The 17,658-nt window shown below is 66.7% G+C and overlaps 4 protein-coding genes across 8 annotated transcripts; 3 read left to right on the top strand and 1 right to left on the bottom strand.

Moving 5' to 3' along the window:
* Positions 1-15: 15 nt before the first annotated feature.
* SHC1 (SHC adaptor protein 1) lies at positions 16-8,677 on the bottom strand. Of its 4 annotated transcripts, XM_057424125.1 has the most exons (14): positions 8,475-8,495; positions 7,082-7,163; positions 3,922-4,083; positions 3,711-3,781; positions 3,421-3,484; positions 3,171-3,290; positions 2,755-2,808; positions 2,609-2,660; positions 2,013-2,139; positions 1,758-1,926; positions 1,549-1,606; positions 1,284-1,451; positions 949-1,211; positions 16-760 (listed from the first exon to the last, which is right to left on the bottom strand). In XM_057424125.1, the coding sequence occupies exons 1-14, from the start codon at positions 8,483-8,485 to the stop codon at positions 632-634; spliced, it is 1,530 nt and encodes a 509-aa protein (XP_057280108.1). In that variant the 5' UTR covers positions 8,486-8,495; the 3' UTR covers positions 16-631. The 4 variants fall into 4 exon arrangements, with proteins under 4 accessions (XP_057280108.1, XP_057280110.1, XP_057280109.1 ...); XM_057424127.1 differs by lacking the exons at positions 7,082-7,163; positions 8,475-8,495 and adding an exon at positions 8,565-8,677; XM_057424126.1 differs by lacking the exon at positions 7,082-7,163 and having other exon boundaries at positions 8,475-8,527.
* Positions 8,678-8,793: 116 nt separating this feature from the next.
* On the top strand, positions 8,794-9,416 carry CKS1B (CDC28 protein kinase regulatory subunit 1B). Its single transcript, XM_057424105.1, has 3 exons — positions 8,794-8,894; positions 9,141-9,268; positions 9,346-9,416. Exons 1-3 carry the CDS (start codon positions 8,836-8,838, stop codon positions 9,414-9,416), a joined length of 258 nt encoding a protein of 85 aa, XP_057280088.1. The 5' UTR covers positions 8,794-8,835.
* Positions 9,417-9,484: 68 nt separating this feature from the next.
* FLAD1 (flavin adenine dinucleotide synthetase 1) lies at positions 9,485-13,197 on the top strand. 2 transcript variants are annotated; one of them, XR_008974183.1, is made up of 9 exons: positions 9,485-9,632; positions 9,706-10,453; positions 11,035-11,182; positions 11,308-11,406; positions 11,486-11,675; positions 11,989-12,062; positions 12,145-12,301; positions 12,717-12,790; positions 13,080-13,197. XR_008974183.1 is itself a non-coding variant. In XM_057424129.1 (7 exons), the coding sequence occupies exons 1-7, from the start codon at positions 9,492-9,494 to the stop codon at positions 12,278-12,280; spliced, it is 1,536 nt and encodes a 511-aa protein (XP_057280112.1). In that variant the 5' UTR covers positions 9,485-9,491; the 3' UTR covers positions 12,281-12,344. The 2 variants fall into 2 exon arrangements, 1 of the variants encoding a protein (XP_057280112.1); XM_057424129.1 differs by lacking the exons at positions 12,717-12,790; positions 13,080-13,197 and having other exon boundaries at positions 12,145-12,344.
* A 1,252-nt stretch (positions 13,198-14,449) lies between these two features.
* Positions 14,450-16,343, top strand: LOC130607210 (mothers against decapentaplegic homolog 6-like). Its single transcript, XM_057424135.1, has 3 exons — positions 14,450-14,911; positions 15,014-15,112; positions 15,755-16,343. Exons 1-3 carry the CDS (start codon positions 14,515-14,517, stop codon positions 16,288-16,290), a joined length of 1,032 nt encoding a protein of 343 aa, XP_057280118.1. The 5' UTR covers positions 14,450-14,514; the 3' UTR covers positions 16,291-16,343.
* The last annotated feature ends 1,315 nt before the right edge of the window (positions 16,344-17,658 follow it).

Below are 17,658 nucleotides of genomic sequence, written 5' to 3'. Positions count from 1 at the left end.
ACACCAGGCACGGCCTAGAGAAATACCAACTTTAATACCGAGCGCCGGTTCCTTTGGTAGAGCAGGGCCCGGGGCAGGGCTGCGCTTTGGCTTGGGGAGGAACACCATGCATGGGGGGGGGGGGGGCCTCCCACCACCCCCTGGCTGCTGGGGCACATCCCGGGAAGGAGCACGGTGGGGTTGGGAGCACAGAGGGGGGGGCTCCATCCCCAGCCCCCCACACATTGCATAAGAGTGTGGGACCTGCGGGTCAAGGCACAGAGTTAACACGTAAAGTGACCGGGTACAGTCAGAATGGGGCTGGGAGGGGGGGGGGCTGTGCCCCCCTCTGCACCCCAGGGGCTCATCTCCACCATTCCCATGCCCACGCCATTGGTTGTGAGCGGCCGTGGCCAGCAGCTGGGCCAGGCTGTGGCAGGAACTGAGCTGCTGTGTGAAGGCTGGAGCTGGGGGGCACAGCAGGGGCTTTGGCAAGAAGAGACCTCCCCTCGGCCACACTGGCAGCTTACACCACACCAGCAGGGACAGGCGCCGGCCGTGTCCATGCTCAGTCCCGGCAGAGCACCCAGCTCAGAGTCCAAGGGTGCCCTGGGCAGGGCATGGAGCCTGGGGGGGATGCACCCCGGGGCACTCAGAGTCTCCTCTCCACGGGCTGCTGCAGGCACATCTCGCTGCCGGCAGAGATGATGGGCAGGTGATTGTCCATGTGGTAGCTGATGAGGTGGCTGACGCTCTCAAAGCGATGGTCTTTTGTCCGCACCTTGGGGGCCAGGGGAGGGACACTCAGGAGGCTGCTGATGCCAAAAGGAGGCCCAAGGGGTCCCCATGCAGCCCAGGGCCCCCTCCAGCCCCCAAACCAACCCAGAGGCATTTCCCAGGAGCCCTCGAGGCTCTTGAAGGCCCCCAAACTGTGCCAAGCTCCATCCCTGGGGTGTTGTGTGGACTCACCACTCCCTCAGGATCGACAAGCAGCAGATGCTTGGGCTGCCCACCCTGCAGGCCGGTCAGCACGTACTGCCCCGGGGTGGTGGTGCTCTCCCGCACCAGGAAGTCTCCGTTCACTATCAGCAGCTTCTCAGCCTCCTTGCGATTCATCTTCCCATGGTACCAGGGCTCTCGTCTCAGCTGCTCCTCCATGGAGGCCACCACTTGGGCAGGGGGCAGCCCCACGGGCACGGACGGGGGCACACGCAGAGCATCTTCAAAAGGCTCTGCAGGGAGAGAGGAACGGGGGTGGGACCGCGGCCAAGCCCACTGCCCCCCCCACCCCCCCCACCACTCACTCATGTCAAAGAGGTCTCTCTGGGTGCTACCATTGGCTGTCGTGGGGGTGCTGGCAGCTGATGCTTGCCGGGTCTTGTCCATGTTCTGCACGTTGACATAAGATGGGTCATCAAACAGATCCGTGCGGCCGGATGCACCCACCGGAGCCAGGTATTTCTCTCTCCCTCCTGCCAAGAGCACTGGGTGAGCAGGGCTCCAGCCCCAAACCCAGCACCCACTGTGTCCAGGAAGAAAGATGGGGACCAGCCACGGCCATCCCGTTACCTTGGGCAGGAGCATGCTGCTTCTGGGGGTCGTACTCCCCGCTGGACTGACCGACAGGCTGCAGTGAAAGGTGGAAGTGAGTCCCCCTGCACTGCCCATCCCTTCCAGGCACACCCAGGGATAGAGGTGCTGGGGAGACACACACCACGGGGTCCCTGCATCACCCTTGGACCATGGAACTCCCCACAGGGCTGTGTCCGGAGCCTTACCAGTGTGGCCCCCAAGTGATTGGGGGTCTGAGCAGCCCCGTCTCGCAGCCGCATGTCCACAACCCCCCCAATGGGAGGCTCCTTGCCAGGGAAGTCGTTGTAGTACTGGTGATCGGGAGCTGGTTCCTCCTCTTCCTCATCCCAGGCAGATCCATCAAACCCAGCCATCCTGGGGGGGGAAATATGGCCCAGGTGAGCAGCTGACACCCCCTCCAAACCCAGGCACCTTCCTGCCTCCTCCTCCACTGCCCTTACCTGTCGTGGGGTGTCACCAGCTTCGGGGGATTCTTCAGGTACTGCTTGAAGCGCAGCTCAAAGGCCTGCCCAATGGTGCTGATCACGTCCTGCGCCAAGCCCTCGGGGCACTCCAGGATATGGCAGGCTGCAAGAGACATGACAAATGAGATCTGACTCCCCAGGCTTGCTTCTTAGAGCAGCTCCAGTGCCTGAAGGGGCTATAGGAAACCTGGAGAGGAGCTTTGGACAAAGGATGCAGGGACAGGACAAGGGGAATGGCTTTAACCTGCCAGAGAGGAGACTGAGATGAGCTCTTAGGCAGAAGCTCTTCCCTGTGAGGGTGGTGGGGAACTGGAGTGGGTTGAATGGAGAAGCTGTGGCTGCCCCATCCCTGGCCGTGTTCAAGGCCAGGCTGGAGCACCCTGCTCTAGTGGAAGGTGTCCCTGCCCATGGCAGGGGATGGAGCTGGTTCAGCTTTAAGGTCCTTCCAACCCAACCTATTCCATGATTCCAAGTCCTCTGTCCCTTGAGCCTTCCCTATGCACCCCAGAGCTTCCTCACAGGGGCCCGGTGCCTCACTGAGCTGAGCCTCAACACCCCCAGAGCAGCCTCACCTCGCTGATTGACGGGGTCTTTGGCAACGTAGGCGACGTACTCGGCTGTGTCCTGTGGGCGAGACACCAGCGGTAAGATGGGTGCAGGGAGGCACTGAGCACCAGCCCAGGGCAGGGCACACGCGATGGGGACCCCCTGTACTCACCGGGTCTCCCCCAGAAGCAAAGGAGATGGACTGCATGTGGTGGTTGGCAATGATCTGCAAGGCAAAGAGTTTGTTGGACACAGCCAGGAGCTCCTCTGTGGCACCTCCTGCTCCTCCCAATACACACTCCTCCACGCTGTGGTGTTATGAGCCACAGGCCACCAGGAGAAGGTCAGGGGCACCTGCATCCCATAGGGAGTGGGATCAAAACCCACTGGCCCCAGGCCAGGGGACTTGGGTCTCTCAGTCTCTGGGGCATTGCCCCAAAATCTTTGCCCCCAGGGACTGGGGGGAGATGGGCACCCAGCAGGTGACAGCCCACTGAGACATCTCCTAAGAGGCTGGGGACATCCCCTGTCCCTGAGCAGGATTCTGGCTCACCTGAAGACCCTGGCACGGTTCCCCCCTGCTCTCACCTGCTTGCAGTCAGATGCCATGAGGTTGAGGCTGCTGGTGGAAATGGTCAGGGTGATGGGCATGCCAGCAAACTTCAGGTTGCTCTTGCCCAGGATGGAGTTGAGGGAGCGGCCGCAGGGCTGGGGACAAAGAGCAGTGTGAGGAGGGGGTACCCAGGCCACATCCTGCAGCCCCCCCCCCCCCCCACGGGAGAGATGGGCACCTTGTCCTCAGCACTGATGCTGCCAGGGCCCCCCAGCCCGGCCTCACCTTCCTTCTCCTCACAGCTCCCTTGGCACCGGGCACAGCCTCACACACCAGCCCAATGGCCTCCCTGCAGGGAGCAAGCAGGATGTCAGCACCACCCCAGCAGTGACCCCCCCCAACCACGGGACCAGCACACAAGGGGCAGGGTGACAAATAGGGCTCTCTGAGCCGGGGAAGCACATTGGTGTGAATCTGATGTGGCTGTTGCAGGCAGCCCAGCCCCCCAAAAAAGCCCCACACATCCCAAGAGGTTTGTGTGGGGCTCAGACTCCCCTCAAAGAGGCAGAGCTCACCTGGTGACCTGTGTCCTGGTGTTGAAATCCAAAGCCCTCATGGACTGCAGGACTTCCACGCAGCCCATATACTGTGGGAGAGAGCAGGGTCAGCCTGACCACCCCAGGAACCCCACTGCCCACCTACCACCCCCCAAGGAACATGCCAGGAGGTCCCCAAATCCCCCCCATCACCCTTCCCACACCACCCCCCCGAGTCCCCAGCACTCACACGGACGTGGTAGGAGACCCCGGGGCCCATGACTTTGTCATCGGGGTGCAGCCAGCCACGGGTGGGCTTATTGACGAAGCTTCCGTGCCGGGTCCATTCGTCCCCCCCGAGCTGGCCGCCTTCCACCCGCGTCTTCTTCCCGCAGCTCAACTTGTTCATATCCTGGGAACAGACAGCAACAGGTCCCGCTGAGCCGGGGCTGGCGTTTCCCCCCGGTGCCGGGGGCTCCCCGGGGCTGCCGCTGCCAGAGGAGCCGCGCAGGCTGAGCAGGTTGGCGGGGTTAGAGAGCTTCAGGTTGGCCATTTTGGGGAAGAAGGAGCAGAGCGTGGTGGGACTGTCCTCAGACTCGGGCGAGAGCTCCCCGAGAGGCGCCACGGGGCCGAGGGAGGATGAGGACAAGGAGCCAGACAGCGATCGTGTGCCCGGGAAGGGCTCCACCGGGGAGCCCGGGACCCCCACGGCCTCCTCCAGGGAGGAGATGGACTCGTTCCGCAGGTGGCTGTATTTGCTCTTCTGCAGGAGATCCATGCCGAGAGCGGGGCGCCAGCCCGGCCCGCCTGGAGCAGCCGCCCAAGGCTCACGGGGGCCCCATGGAGGGTCCCAACGCGGAAGCTGCCCCCAGGCACAAGCCTCGGCCAAGCTCCGTGCCGGGGCTGCGCCAGCCCTGCATGGCCGGCAGCGAGAGCAGGCCCCGGGGCGCCAGGCAGCGGGACCGGGGGCTGCTCGGCTCCGTGCCGGCGCAGCCGATCAATCCCGAGCGGCGTCAGCAAAGGATGTGCGGATCCGGATGGACGGAGAGCAACCCCGCTGCGGCGCGGAGGAAACGGGGCTGTGGCGACGCCCGGGGGGAGCTCAGCACGCTCGGCCCCCAGCCCGGAGCTCCTCAAGCCCCACGGCCCCGCGTTTCTCCGCCGCAAATCCCATTGTCTTGAGGCGGGGCTGGCTGCAGCCCCTCGGCCCGGTCCGGCGCTGCTGCCCCGCAGCTGGCTCCAGCCCCGCTAAGAGGAAATCAAGCATGAATATTTAACGCCCTGAGACAAGGCAGCCTCAGAGCGCATCCAAGGCCCGGCCCAGCCCCGCTGCGAGCACCGGCCAGGAGCGAACAAGGTCCTTCTCTGGTGGCCAAAGCCACGCAACCCACGTGCCGGCAGCGGGCGGCCGCCGTTGGCTCGCCGTGCGCTGCCGGGGGCCGCGATGCTGAGGTGCCAGCGGCGCTCGCAGCCGGCGGGTATGCAGGGACAGCGATCCTTCGGGAGCAGGAGGATGCGCAAGGAGCAGGATACAGGTGGGCTTAGCGCGGGCGGGAGACGCGGCTGCTGCTCGCGGCTGCTGCTTCCCGCAGCCCGGCGGGCGCGGGGCTGAGCGGCCGCCGCTGCTCGGAAGGGCCGTGCTGACTCACGGGCAGGGGCTGCAGCGCAGGAGGGGCTGGCGGCGAGGGGAGGGGACCCTGCGCCTATCTGGAGCGGAAAAATCAAGGTCACAGGCGGAGCCAGCGGGAGGGAGCGAGCGGGGAGCAAACTGCGGCCCCTTGCAGCGGGGGGAGCCCCCAGCAGCGGGTGCGGAGATCGGGGGCACCCGCTCCCCCCTTCCCAGCGCACCGGCGGCACCATCAATCCGTATGAGCCTCCCCCAGGGTGCAAAAGCTCTCCCCTTCCTTCTCTGTCTCCCTGCTTCCACCTCACATGGCTGAAGCAGGGATTTCAACCCCTCTAACCCACCACAGACAGGGGCCTTGCTGAGCACCAGCCACAGCGCCAACCCCGGGTCAATCCAGCCCAAGGGAAGGGCTCTCCCTGCTTGGACCCGGCTGCCGACCGTACTTCTCGAGCTCTGGCACCGCGCCACGGGGACAGGGAAACGAAGCCAGGACCGAGCTGGAAATAGGCTCCAGCCCGGTGCGAGGGGCCACGGCTCACGCCGGTGGGTTCATCACCCTCCCGGTGCTGGAGCGCCGCGACGCCAGCCCCACCTCAGCCGCCACTGGCGCCGGCAGCCCGCGGTACTGTCCTCCAACGAGCTCGTCCCCGCCGGGGGCCCCTGTGCTGTGACCTTCCCGTGGCCACGGCACTAAAGAAAAGCAGGAAGCCGGGGCCAGGGAGCCAGGAAGCCGCCAGCCCCGCGAGGGGCAGCCGCAGCCCCCTGCTGCCGGGGGGGAGCCACCGAGGGCCCGGCCACCGGCGGATGTGGGGCCAGGATCCCTTGGCACGGCAGCAGCAGCTCCGTGAGCACAAGCGCTTCCCCAGGGAAGAGCAGAAGGGAACTGCAAAGGGGATGGGGGGGTTCCTTTGCCCCTTCCCACCAGCTCAGGGCCCGGCCAGACAATGGGGCTCGGAGCAGCCATCCCTGATACCCCCGGAGCCGCACACAGGCCTCTACTTTTCCAAGATGGAATCATTTCTGATTGTATCAGAACCTCCTGAGGCCACTCAGTCCATGTCACCCCACCAGCCTGCACTGGGCAGTCACAAGATGTATTGCTGCTCTCAGCCCTTGGAAAGACAAGGAATAGTCACCACAGCCCATTCCTGGGCATCCAAGAGCCCTTTCTAGCAGGCTCAGAGCACATAAAGCAGAGGCCACAGAACAAGGGCCCTGCCTGAAGATGCAGCAATGAGCCCCATCCAGCAGGCAGCTGCCCTTCCCCTTGCCACACACAGGACAGGCAGAGGGACAAGGGCTACTTTTGGGTGCCTGGGGCTGAGACTTCACACACAGCCTGAGGCAAGGAGCAGAGAGGGGACGCTCGAGGCTGTGCTCCGGGGCGCTGGCCCTACATCCTCCCAGGAAACACAAAGTGGGAGCTGAGTCACAGACCTGGAACACACCAGTGGTTTGGCAAGAAGCTGCAGCGAGGAGCAGGCAGTCGTGCACCAGCTGCTGCCGCACGTAAGCACCTTGCCGGGGGCAAGAGACCCTCTCGGTCCAACAACAGAGCCATCCCCAAGCCTCCAGGGTATGGAGGAAGCAAAAAAAACACAACTCTAATCACAAGAGCATCATATGGCACCTACGTGTTCCTTGCCAGCACCTCTGCTGCTGAGAAGAGGAGCCAGGACATGCCAGATGAGATGTGAGGAGGAGGCTGAAGCCCTGCCAGCAAGGAGAGGGGGGAGGCAGGATCCACCACCGAAGCCACCTCGCCCTCCACCGCGGTCCTTACCACGTACTCCATCGCCGCGGAGGGCAGGGCAGGCCCCAGGCAGGGAACAGAAGCGCACAGCCCCTCTCGTGTGGCATCCGACCTGCGGTTCGGGGACAAACAGGGAGTTAGCCAGCCCTGCCCTGCTGGCCCTCGCACCGAGGCAAACCCTGCTCCTCCTCCTCCTCACTGACCACAGGGCTGCAGCACTGCCACCACGGGGCAAGAGATCCAGAGAAGCCTCCTGCTTCCCCTCCAAGCAGGGATGGAGATGGGATGTGCTGGGAAGGAGCATGAGGCCTGACTCTGCTCAGACCTTGCCCACAGCAGCAAATGGAAATGGGGGTTGGAGCCAACCCCCAAAACCAGCACAGAGCGGCCACACGCACACAGGGAGAGCAAAGGCAGCCCGGGATGGGGGGGGGGGGGGGCAGAGCTGCCCCTTCCTGCCACCCCCTTGGCTGGCACCACAAGGACGTACAAAGCCCCCAGCAATGCAGACCCCTCGTCTCAGGGGAGCGGTGGAGAAGAAAGCCATGGGAAGAAGCTCCGAGGGGGGACCCAGGAAGGGCAGGAAACCCAGGAAGGGCAAGGGAAAAACAAGGCAAGCAAAGCAGGAGCAGCTCCAGAGCCCCTGCTCTTCCCACCCCCAGTGCCCGGCCAAGGCCGAGCAGCGCAGGGCAGCAACGTGATTTACTTCCTTGCAGCAATCATGCCCTTATCTGGGGCCTGCGCCGGAGCCCGGGCGGGCACTAACACGATTACTGCGATAAGGAGGGCCCTGCTTGGCAAGTGCTACAGCGCAGGTTGGCAGCACCGCGCCAGACCCCTCTGGTGGTGACGAGGCCGTTCGGACACCGGGGGCCAAGGCTGGCAGGGCCCAGGACACGCGTCCGCACAACCCACAGCCAGGGAGCTCCGCAGCTCAACCGGAGCAGCAGGAACAGCCTGTAACGGACACGACACGCTGCGGAGGCGGCAAAGACCCGCAACGGGGAACGTCCACCGCGGTCGGCATCACCCGGGGCTGCCCCGCGGCTTGTCCTTGCGGAGCACAGACAGAGCTTGAGGGCACGGCTCCCTTGGAAACGGACCGGCGCCCTGTCCCCGCTGAGGCCGTGCTCTGGGGTCCCCCAAGCTGCCCCGGCACACCCCACACAGGGCGATCCGAGCCGGAGCGCAGCGACAGGCCCCGGGCACGCAGCGCAACCGCCGCACCGGGAGCGGGCACCGGAGCGAACCGAGACCTGGACACAACGGAACGGTCAGCACGGGGGAGGCCCCGCGCGGCAGCGAGCGGCGAGGACCCGGCCCCACTGCCCTGCCGCTCCCACGGGTGCTGCGCAGGCCGCGCCAACCCCGCCGCGGTGCCTGGCGGCGGCTCCCCCCGCCCGGGCCGGCCCTCAGCGCTCACCGGGGCACCATGGGTCTCCCGCCGGCCTCCTCCGGTCCCGGCGGCGCCCGCACCGCTGCCCCCCGACCCCGCGCCGCACCAGCGACTCACTTCCGGCCCGCACCCTCCAGCACGGCCTCACCGCGCCCCCGCCACGTGATCCGGCTCCCCCAATAGCGCGCCCGCTTGTTCCCCGCGGGCCAGCGGCGCCCTGCGAGCGGCAGCCAATGGGAGCCGGCTCCGCCCCGCCCGCTGCGCGGAGCCGGCCACTGAGCGCGCGGGGCGGCGGCGTTTGAAAGCGCCGCGAGGGGGGGCGGCGCCAACGGCCGCTGAGGTGAGGGCGCGGGGGGGCGGCGGGGAGGGGCGGCCGCAGGAGCGGGCCATGGCGCACAAACAGATCTACTACTCCGACAAGTACGACGATGAGGAGTTCGAGTACCGGTGAGGCGGGGCCGTGGGGGGCTCGGAGGGGGGGGGCAGGCGGGTGTCCAGGTAACGGCTCTGCTGGGGGGCGGATTTCCCGGTAGCGGCTCCCTCGGGGGGTAAACGCCCCGATAACGGCTCCGTTGGGAGTGGGAAATGTCCCGGTAAAGGCGCACCTCGGGGGGGGGGGGGATGTCCGGTACCGGTTCCCCTGGGGTTGTGGCCCCGGTGTCCCCGGTCCCGGCTGAGGCCGCGGCGTTGCAGGCACGTGATGCTGCCCAAGGACATCGCGAAGCTGGTGCCCAAGACCCACCTGCTCTCGGAGTCGGAGTGGCGGAACCTGGGCGTGCAGCAGAGCCAGGGCTGGGTGCACTACATGATCCACGAGCCAGGTGAGCCTCGGAGGGGGGGGCTGCGGCCGCGGGGCCTGGCCTGACACCGCCGTCCCCCTCTCCCCGTTATCCCGCAGAGCCGCACATCCTGCTCTTCCGCCGGCCGCTGCCCACGCCCGCACCAATCCGCGCCCGCAGCGCCTTGTGACGGACGCGCCGCCTGGCCAATGGGAGCGTGAGGCGGTACCGCGGCCTGAGAGCGGCGGAGCGGCGCGCCGGGCCCATGTGGGGAGCGCTGCGGGGGGCGCTGCGGGCGGGCGGGGCCTTGCGCGCCGCCTCCTCCAGCCCCATGGCCGCCCCCGGCCCCGCCGCGGCGCGGGGCAGCACCGCCGGCATCATCGTCATCGGCGACGAGATCCTCAAGGTGCGGCCGGGGCTGCGGGGGGGCTGCCCCGGTACCGCCCCCCCCCGTCACCCGTGTCTCCGTTCCCCCGCAGGGCCACACGCAGGACACGAACTCGTTCTTCATGTGCCGGCGGCTGCGCGCCCTGGGCGTGCGGGTGGCGCGGATCTCGGTGGTGCCCGACGACGTGGAGGCCATCGCGGGCGAGGTGGCCGCCTTCGCCGCCCGCTTCACCTTCGTGCTCACCTCGGGGGGAATCGGCCCCACGCACGACGATGTGACCTTCGAGGCCGTGGCCAGGGCCTTTGGCGAGCAGGTCGCTCCCCACCCCGAGCTGGTGGCGCTGGTGCACCGGCTCTTCGGTGCCACGGACGCGCAGTGCCCCGAGATGAAGCTGGCGCTCGTCCCCGCGTCCTCCCGCCTCAACTACGGCGCGGGCAGCGCCTTCAAGTACCCGCTGGTCAGCGTGCGCAACGTCTACATCTTCCCTGGCATCCCGGCGCTGATGGAGCGCGCCCTGGACGGCTTCGCCCACCTCTTCCGCAGCGAGCAGACCCGGTTCCACTCCCGCGCCGTCTACGTGGCGGCCGACGAGGTGCTCATCGCGCCCGCCTTGGACCAGGTCAATGCCGCCTTCCAGGGCCGTGTCAGTCTGGGCTCCTACCCGGACTGGGCCAGTAACTACTACCGGGTGAAGCTGATGCTGGACTCGGAGTCGGAGCAGGACCTGGAGGAAGCACATCACTTCTTGATGGAGAAGCTGCCGCCGGGCGTTGTTGTGCCGTTGGTGACGGACTGCATCGCGCCAGCGGCCATGGAGGTTTACGGCCTGGCTGAGTCAGGTACAGGGAATCATAGAGTCGCAGAGCAGTTGGGGTTGAAGGGACCGCCAAAGCTCATCCAGTCCAACCCCTGCAGTGGGCAGGGACACCTCCAGCTAGAGCAGGTTGCTCAGAACCGCATCCAGCCTGGACTGGGCTGTCTCCAGTGATGGGGCATCCACTGCCTCTCTGGGCAGCCTGTGCCAGGGCTTTACCACCCTCACTGTAAAGCAGTGCCCAGCCTCACAGGACCAGTGCAGTGGGAAGACCAGCCTGGGAGCAGAGTTTGCCTGTTCTGGGGGGCTTGAGGGTTGCTGCGGCCCTGCTACTGCCACAGCCACAGGTGGGAGTGGGACCCAGAACCCCAATTCAGGCCATCGGGTCCCGCTCCCTGAGAGCACAACCTGTGCTGGAGGGAGCTGAGCCACGGTGCTGGCAGGATCCCTGTCCCATCCGTGGCACAGACCTCCGGGTTATGCAAGCTCTTGGCTCCATGGTGTGTCTGGAGACAAGATGTGCCTGAAGGCCAAGGTACCACGGGCCCTGGGGCATTGCTTAGGCAGCATAACCCCGGGCAGGCACCAACTGCCCTGTCCCAGCAGGCTCAGCCCTGGGGCAGAAGGTGGCAGCAGCTCTGCGGACCATCGAGGAGGCTTTGGAGCGGTACAGCCTGGCCCAGCTCTGCGTGGGCTTCAACGGGGGCAAGGACTGCACAGCCCTGCTGCACCTCGTCCATGCTGCTGTGGAGAGGTACCCGGCCTGGGGCAGGCTGAGGGGGTCCCATGGGCTCCAACCGGGGCTCTCCCCTGGCCTGCTCTGGGGGAACACGTGGATTCCAGGGGTACAGAGCCCCTGGGTGATGGGTCTCTCCACAGGCGGTACCCGGTGAGGCAAGAGAAGCTGCAGGTACTCTACATCCGCATCGTGTCCCCCTTCCCTGAGATGGAGCAGTTCATCCAGGCCACTGTGCAGAGGTGCAGGGGGTGAGGGGCAGGCTGTGGGATGAGCAGGGAGCCCTGCAGCCCCACAGCAGCTCCCGCCCTGCCTGCACAGGTACAAGGTGCAGCTCTGCACCGTGGAGGGCTCCATCCAGGAGGCTCTGGTGCACCTGAAGGAGCAGCAGCCGCAGCTCGAGGCTGTGCTGATGGGGACACGGCGCACGGACCCCTACTCACGCACCTTGACCCCTATGTGCCTGACGGACCCCAGCTGGCCCCCATACATGCGGGTGAACCCCCTGCTGGTACGTAGCCTCCTCTTGCTCTGGAGCAGGCTCAAGTGATGGAGCTGGAAGCTGGCACTAACCCACGCCCATCCTGGAGGGCTTCTCCCCAGAGCATTTCCCACACTGTTGCACAGATGGGTGCCCCTCACTGCAGCCAAGCTGCCTGGTGCTGTCAGACCAGGCTCCTTCCTGCCTGAAGAGGGGCTTTTCCTGCATTTGCGGGTGCCCCAGGAGGGACAGGAGCGCTCTGGGGCTCCCCTGTGTGCTCTTGTGGGGGGCACTTGTCTCCTCTGGGATCTCTGTGTCAACCCCTGCCCAATTCTACCTGCAGGACTGGACCTACCGGGACATCTGGGAGTTCCTGCGCCAGCTCTTTATCCCCTACTGCGTCCTGTATGACAAGGGGTTGGTGTCCAGTGCTGCATGCCCCGCTTGGCAGAGCCAGTGCCCCGGGGTGCAGCCTGGCAGCTGCCTTCTCCCTCTGCAGCTACACGTCCCTGGGGAGCATGGCCAACACGCTCAAGAACCCAGCACTGCGCTACACTGACAGCCAGGGCCGGGACCGGTACCGGCCTGCCTATGAGCTGGAAAACGAGGAGGAGGAGCGCACGTCCCGCCGGTGAAGGCCCCACGGGCACCCCTGGGTATGACACTGAATAAACCTGTTGCCTGCCAGCACTGAATAAACCTGCTGCGCTCAGCCTGCGTCTGCATCGTGCTCGTGCTTGGCTCTGCCCATCCCTTCGGGGCTTGGGGGGGTAAGGCCAGCTCAGAACTAAAGGGTTCCCCCTGCTGCACCCCCTCTATTGTGGAGGCTTTTAAAGCACAGAGAATGGAGTAGTTTCCAGCGCTCGCCACGCACCCGCACGGCCGCGTCCCCGCATCAGACCCCGCTGAGCCCTCGGCCATGCGCCTGCTCCGAGCCCAGCCGCTGGGCACCGTGAGGCAATCGGTGCGGGCCGTGGCACTGCCGGTACCTGTCAGCACCTCGCTGGGGCTGCGCCTGGCCTCCTGGCTGCTGCGGCTGCTGCGGGAGTGCGTGTACCTCCTGCTCTGCAGCTGGTGCATCCATGAGCTGCTGGACTAGGAATGGACCCCCCCCGGCACCTCCTGTCTGCCCTGCGCAGTGACGGGTGAGTGCCCTGCCCTCGGCCACCTGCTCGGTGTGGGGCTGGGGGGGGACGGGGACCCAGCTGTGGTGGTTGGGGTGGGACAAGGGCCTGGCCATGGTGCTTGGGGAGATGCTGGGGTCCCAGCCATGGGGACTTTGGGGGACAATGGCCCAGCCATGGTGCTTGAGGGGTGATGAGAGCTCAACAGTGGTGCTTGAGGGGTGACAGGAGCCTGGCCATGCTGCTCCTGGGGGCTGAGGGGTGCAGCCATGGTGCTGTAAGGGGGTCCTCACCTCTCTCCTCTCCCCAGGCCTGCCTGCTTTTTGCCCCATGCTGATGGAGCCAATGGACACCCAGTGCTGGGACCCCACTCTGCCATCACAGAGACCCCAATAAACCTGAGTAGCACCTGAGCAGCTGCGTGTGCTTGGGGAGGACTCGGGGCAGGGGGGCATGTCCTGTCCCAGCCCTCACCCTGGGTAGGTCCCAGGCACCCCCCAACGTCACCTCTGCCTGGGGCCCCTTGGGGCAGGAGCCGTGTCCTGCCTGTCCCTCAGCCACCTCTATCCCCATCCATGACTCAGCCCCTTGTCTGAAGAGCATCTCCCCTTGTCCCTGCTCCAGGCCCTTTCCTGCCCCGGCCCTGGCGCTGCCAAGAGCCAGCGGGAAGCAGACAGAGCAGAACGTCCCCGACAGGCCCAGCGTGGCCGGACCTGCAGGGAGGTCACGGCCGGTGGGGCTGTGCTGTGGGTCACAGGGGGTCCCCGTGCCCCCTGTGCCCCTTGGTGCCGGAGCCAGGCCCCAGCCCCGGCGGCAGTGCCTGGCGCCAGCGCGGCCTCCCTTATCTCGGCGGGAAGTTGGGAGCAGGAAGCCCAGCCCGGCGCGGGATAAGGGTCCCGTTTACATTAACGGCTTTGTTGTAGAGCAGGCTCCCATCCTCGCCCAGCGCCCCTGGGGGGGGCCTGGCCAGGGGGAGGGCTGGGGGGCAGCGGGGACCCCGCTTTGGGTGTCAGTGGGGCTCAGGTTGTGCCCATATGGGCTGGGGGCTGCCGGGCCCGTGCCCTCCATGGCTCCCCCCTGCCCGGGTCGCTGTGGCCAAGCACCGGTGTCGGCTGCCCCCGGGAGCCAGGTTGGCTCCAGCAGCCCCCACAGCGCGGCCCTGAGCCGGAGCCCACGCGCCTGGCGCCTGCCCCAGCCCCGCGGTGGCTCAGCCCCGGGGCCGGCCGGGACGGGGCGAATCAATGAGTTCCCCGACGGGGAGGTCCGGGGGAGGGGAGAACGTCCCCGCACAGGAAAAAGCCGGGGTAGCGGCGGGGCACGGGCAGAGCGGAGCCGGAGAGCGCGGCCCCGTGGGCAGCCCCATCCCCGCGCACCCAGATCTGCTGTGCCGTGAGTGAGACCCTTCCCCAGCGACCTTATCTCCAGAGACCCTGTTCCCAAGGCCCCCATCCCAGGGACCCCATCCCCACGGACCCTTTCCTAGAGACCCTATCCCAGGGACCTCTTCCCTAGGGACCCTGTCCCAGTCCGGTGGGGGGGGGGGACACACACAGACCCCTGCCCTCGCCACGGGTGGGCTCCCCTGCCCCGGGGATCGGTTTTGGGGTCACATCCCCACAGGGCCTTTGGGGACACCGTCCCCCAGGGCCAGCGCTGTGTCCTCGGGGTCTGTGGGGACGGGGCAGGGCGGTCACTGCGGGGAACCGACTCCAGGTGACGCTTGTCCCCGTCCCGCAGCGGCCCCCATGTTCCGCTCACGCCGCGCCGCGCTGGTGAGGCGGCTGTGGCGGCAGCGCTGCGCGGCCGCCGGCCCCGAGGACGGCCCCGGTGCGCTCAAACCGGCGGCTCATGCCCTGTTCAAGAAGCTGAAGGATGAGGAGCTGGAGCTGCTGGTGCAGGCGGTGGAGAGCCGGGGGGCCTGCGAGTCCGGCTGCGTGTGGGCGCCGCGGGGGGAGTCTCGGGGGGGGGTGAAGCAGGCACTGCCCCCCCAGGTCCTGCTCTGCCGCCTCTACCGCTGGCCCGACCTGCGGCAGCCCCATGAGCTCAAGCACCTCTGCTACTGCGCCGGGGGCCGGGGGGGCTGCGGGGACGTGGCCGCGCTCTGCTGCAACCCGCATCACTTCAGCCGCTTGGCTGTGCCCGGTGAGTGCTGCCCGCGGCCGGGTGCTGCCGGTGGGGGGGGCTCCGGGCTCTGGCGGGGTGCAGGATGCACGTCCCAGCCCCTCGTCCCCTTCTCTCCCCCAGAGACCCCGCCGCCCCCCTACTCGAAGGTGTCCTGTTGTCCCTCCTGGCCGGATGAGACGCCGTTCCCCGGCACCCAGCTCCTGGAGTTCAGCTACGATGGTGGCCACTGGCGTGGTAAGAGGGTCCCGGCACGGGCTGCTTGATTCCCCCCCCCCCCCCGCTTTGCCCCACGGACACGGGGCAGTATCCCCCCCTCCGGCTCCGGTGGGGCACACGGAGCCTGGGACCTGGGGAGCGGGGCCGGCAGCCGCTCCCGCTGGGAGGAAAAGGCTCTGGCGCAGGACGAGGGGTTCCTGCCGGGGCCCCCCCCACCGCGGCTCCTGTTATTTCTGGCGCCGGCGGGCTCGGTGCCGGAGGAAGCGCTGCCCGCGGGGACGCACACAATGCGCCTTGACGCACACGGCCGCAGCTCCAGCCTGGCCGCCGGCCACCGGCACCGGGAGCCGGGGCCGCGCCTTCCTCACGCACGGGGATCCCCCTCACCGTGCTCCCGGGGGACTGCGGCCAGGGACAGGCTGGCCCCGTGCGCTGGCATCAGCGGTGCCCCCCGCCCCGGTGGCAGAGCCTGCCCTGGAGCATCCCTGCGAGGCCGTGTCCATCCATCCACCCACTGCCACAGCTCCGGTGGGGACCATGGGAGCATGGACCCCCCGGACCCTCTCCCTTCGGTTCCTCCAGCCGCACGGCTCGCCCATGGGTGTCTCTGCCCGATGGTGATGGTGATGCTCTCCTTCCCACCAGACACCAGCCTCTCACGGAGCACTATTAAGGACGGCTGCTGGTGCAAGCTGGCTTACTGGGAGCACCGTACGCGCGTGGGGCGCCTCTACGCCGTGCACGAGGCTTCGGTGAACGTGTTCTGCGAGCTGCCGCGGGGCAGCGGCTTCTGCCTGGGGCAGTTACCGGCCGCTCACCGCAGCCGGGCCGTGCGGCGGGCGCGGGGCAAGATCGGCCGGGGGCTGCTGCTGAGCCGGGAGCCAGGGGGCGTGTGGGCCTACAACCGCAGCGAGCACCCCATCTTCGTCAGCTCGCCTACCCTGGGTCCCCCTGGCGCCCGCGGGCTCCCCGTCCTCAAGGTGCTGCCCGGTTACTCGGCCAAGGTGTTCGACTACGAGCGCGTGGGGGGGGGCGGGGGCCGGCGGGTCCCTGGGGAGGGCCCCTGTGACCCCCACAGCGTCCGCATCAGCTTTGCCAAGGGCTGGGGGCCCTGCTACTCCCGGCAGTTCATCACCTCCTGCCCCTGCTGGCTCGAGGTCCTGCTGAACCGGCCACGCTGAGGGGCTGCAGTGGGCGGTGGGCTGCCAGGGAGACCCCCCGAAAGCGGTTTGCAAAGGGGGACATGAGCTGGGGCCCCCCCACTGCCCCCCAGCCTCTCCCTGCAGTGAGGCTGTCCTGGCCCAGGGCACCCTCTGCTCCAGCCTCGGGGTGGGGGGAGCCAGTGCCTGGAGTGCCTGGCCCCCGCTGCCCAGCCACAGAGCTCTCATTGGCACAGGGCACTATTTAATCTCTTTCTCCCTTTTTTATTTTATTTTAATGGTTAAATTTATTTTAATTTATATTAATTTTGTAAAAAAAATAGCAAAGCTCGAGGCAGGAGCCCCCCCCTCCGTGCCCCCCCCGGGGGTGGGAGTGGCAACACAGAATGGCAGGAACCGGGGGCTGCAGGAGGAGAGGGAAATAGGACAGAGGCAAGAGCAGTGGAAGGGAGGGCCAGGGCCGAGGCAGGCAACAGGGGCACAGCTGGGTGGTGTGAGGCAGGTTGTGGGGCAAGTGAGCAGAGCTGGATGGGTGTGGGGCAGGCTGTGGGGCAGGTGAGCACAGCTGGATGGTGTGTGGTAGGTTGTGGGGCAGGTGAGCACAGCTGGATGGGTGTGCATTAGGTTGTGGGGCAGGTGAGCACAGCTGGATGGGTGAGTGGTAGGTTGTGGGGCAGGTGAGCACAGCTGGATGGTGTGTGGTAGGCTGTGGGGCAGGTGAGCACAGCTGGATGGGTGTGCATTAGGCAGGCGAGCACAGCTGGATGGGTGTGCATTAGGTTGTGGGGCAGGTGAGCACAGCTGGATGGTGTGTGGTAGGCTGTGGGGCAGGTGAGCACAGCTGGATGGGTGTGCATTAGGTTGTGGGGCAGGTGAGCACAGCTGGATGGGTGAGTGGTAGGTTGTGGGGCAGGTGAGCACAGCTGGATGGGTGTGCATTAGGCAGGTGATCACAGCTGGATGGGTGTGTGGTAGGCTGTGGGGCAGGTGAGCACAGCTGGATGGGTGTGCATTAGGCAGGTGATCACAGCTGGATGGGTGTGTGGTAGGCTGTGGGGCAGGTGAGCACAGCTGGATGGGTGTGCATTAGGCAGGTGATCACAGCTGGATGGGTGTGTAGTAGGTTGTGGGGCAGGTGAGCACAGCTGGATGGTGTGTGGTAGGTTGTGGGGCAGGTGAGCACAGCTGGATGGGTGTGCATTAGGCAGGTGATCACAGCTGGATGGGTGTGTAGTAGGTTGTGGGGCAGGTGAGCACAGCTGGATGGTGTGTGGTAGGCTGTGGGGCAGGTGAGCACAGCTGGATGGTGTGTGGTAGGTTGTGGGGCAGGTGAGCACAGCTGGATGGGTGTGCATTAGGCAGGTGATCACAGCTGGATGGGTGTGTGGT

The sequence above is a fragment of the Pezoporus wallicus genome, unplaced genomic scaffold, assembly GCF_028554395.1.
Source record: "Pezoporus wallicus isolate ANWC-B61680 ecotype Strahan unplaced genomic scaffold, APGP_CSIRO_Pwel_v1 contig_14549, whole genome shotgun sequence".
Taxonomy (NCBI): Eukaryota; Metazoa; Chordata; class Aves; order Psittaciformes; family Psittacidae; genus Pezoporus; species Pezoporus wallicus.
Note: the sequence above shows the minus strand (reverse complement) of the source record. Positions and strands in the feature narration are given on the sequence as shown.

Coding starts and splice junctions, on each gene's coding strand:
- SHC1 (XM_057424124.1), bottom strand. CDS start 4,449: ATGGATCTCCTGCAGAAGAGCAAATACAGCCACCTGCGGAACGAGTCC. Junction 3,291..3,420: donor GAGCTGTGAGGAGAAGGAAG/GTGAGGCCGGGC, acceptor CTTTGTCCCCAG/CCCTGCGGCCGCTCCCTCAA. Junction 1,452..1,548: donor GCAGCATGCTCCTGCCCAAG/GTAACGGGATGG, acceptor TGCTCTTGGCAG/GAGGGAGAGAGAAATACCTG.
- CKS1B (XM_057424105.1), top strand. CDS start 8,836: ATGGCGCACAAACAGATCTACTACTCCGACAAGTACGACGATGAGGAG. Junction 8,895..9,140: donor GATGAGGAGTTCGAGTACCG/GTGAGGCGGGGC, acceptor GCGGCGTTGCAG/GCACGTGATGCTGCCCAAGG. Junction 9,269..9,345: donor CTACATGATCCACGAGCCAG/GTGAGCCTCGGA, acceptor GTTATCCCGCAG/AGCCGCACATCCTGCTCTTC.
- FLAD1 (XM_057424129.1), top strand. CDS start 9,492: ATGTGGGGAGCGCTGCGGGGGGCGCTGCGGGCGGGCGGGGCCTTGCGC. Junction 9,633..9,705: donor TCGGCGACGAGATCCTCAAG/GTGCGGCCGGGG, acceptor GTTCCCCCGCAG/GGCCACACGCAGGACACGAA. Junction 11,407..11,485: donor ATCCAGGCCACTGTGCAGAG/GTGCAGGGGGTG, acceptor CTGCCTGCACAG/GTACAAGGTGCAGCTCTGCA.
- LOC130607210 (XM_057424135.1), top strand. CDS start 14,515: ATGTTCCGCTCACGCCGCGCCGCGCTGGTGAGGCGGCTGTGGCGGCAG. Junction 14,912..15,013: donor CAGCCGCTTGGCTGTGCCCG/GTGAGTGCTGCC, acceptor TCTCTCCCCCAG/AGACCCCGCCGCCCCCCTAC. Junction 15,113..15,754: donor CCTGGAGTTCAGCTACGATG/GTGGCCACTGGC, acceptor CCTTCCCACCAG/ACACCAGCCTCTCACGGAGC.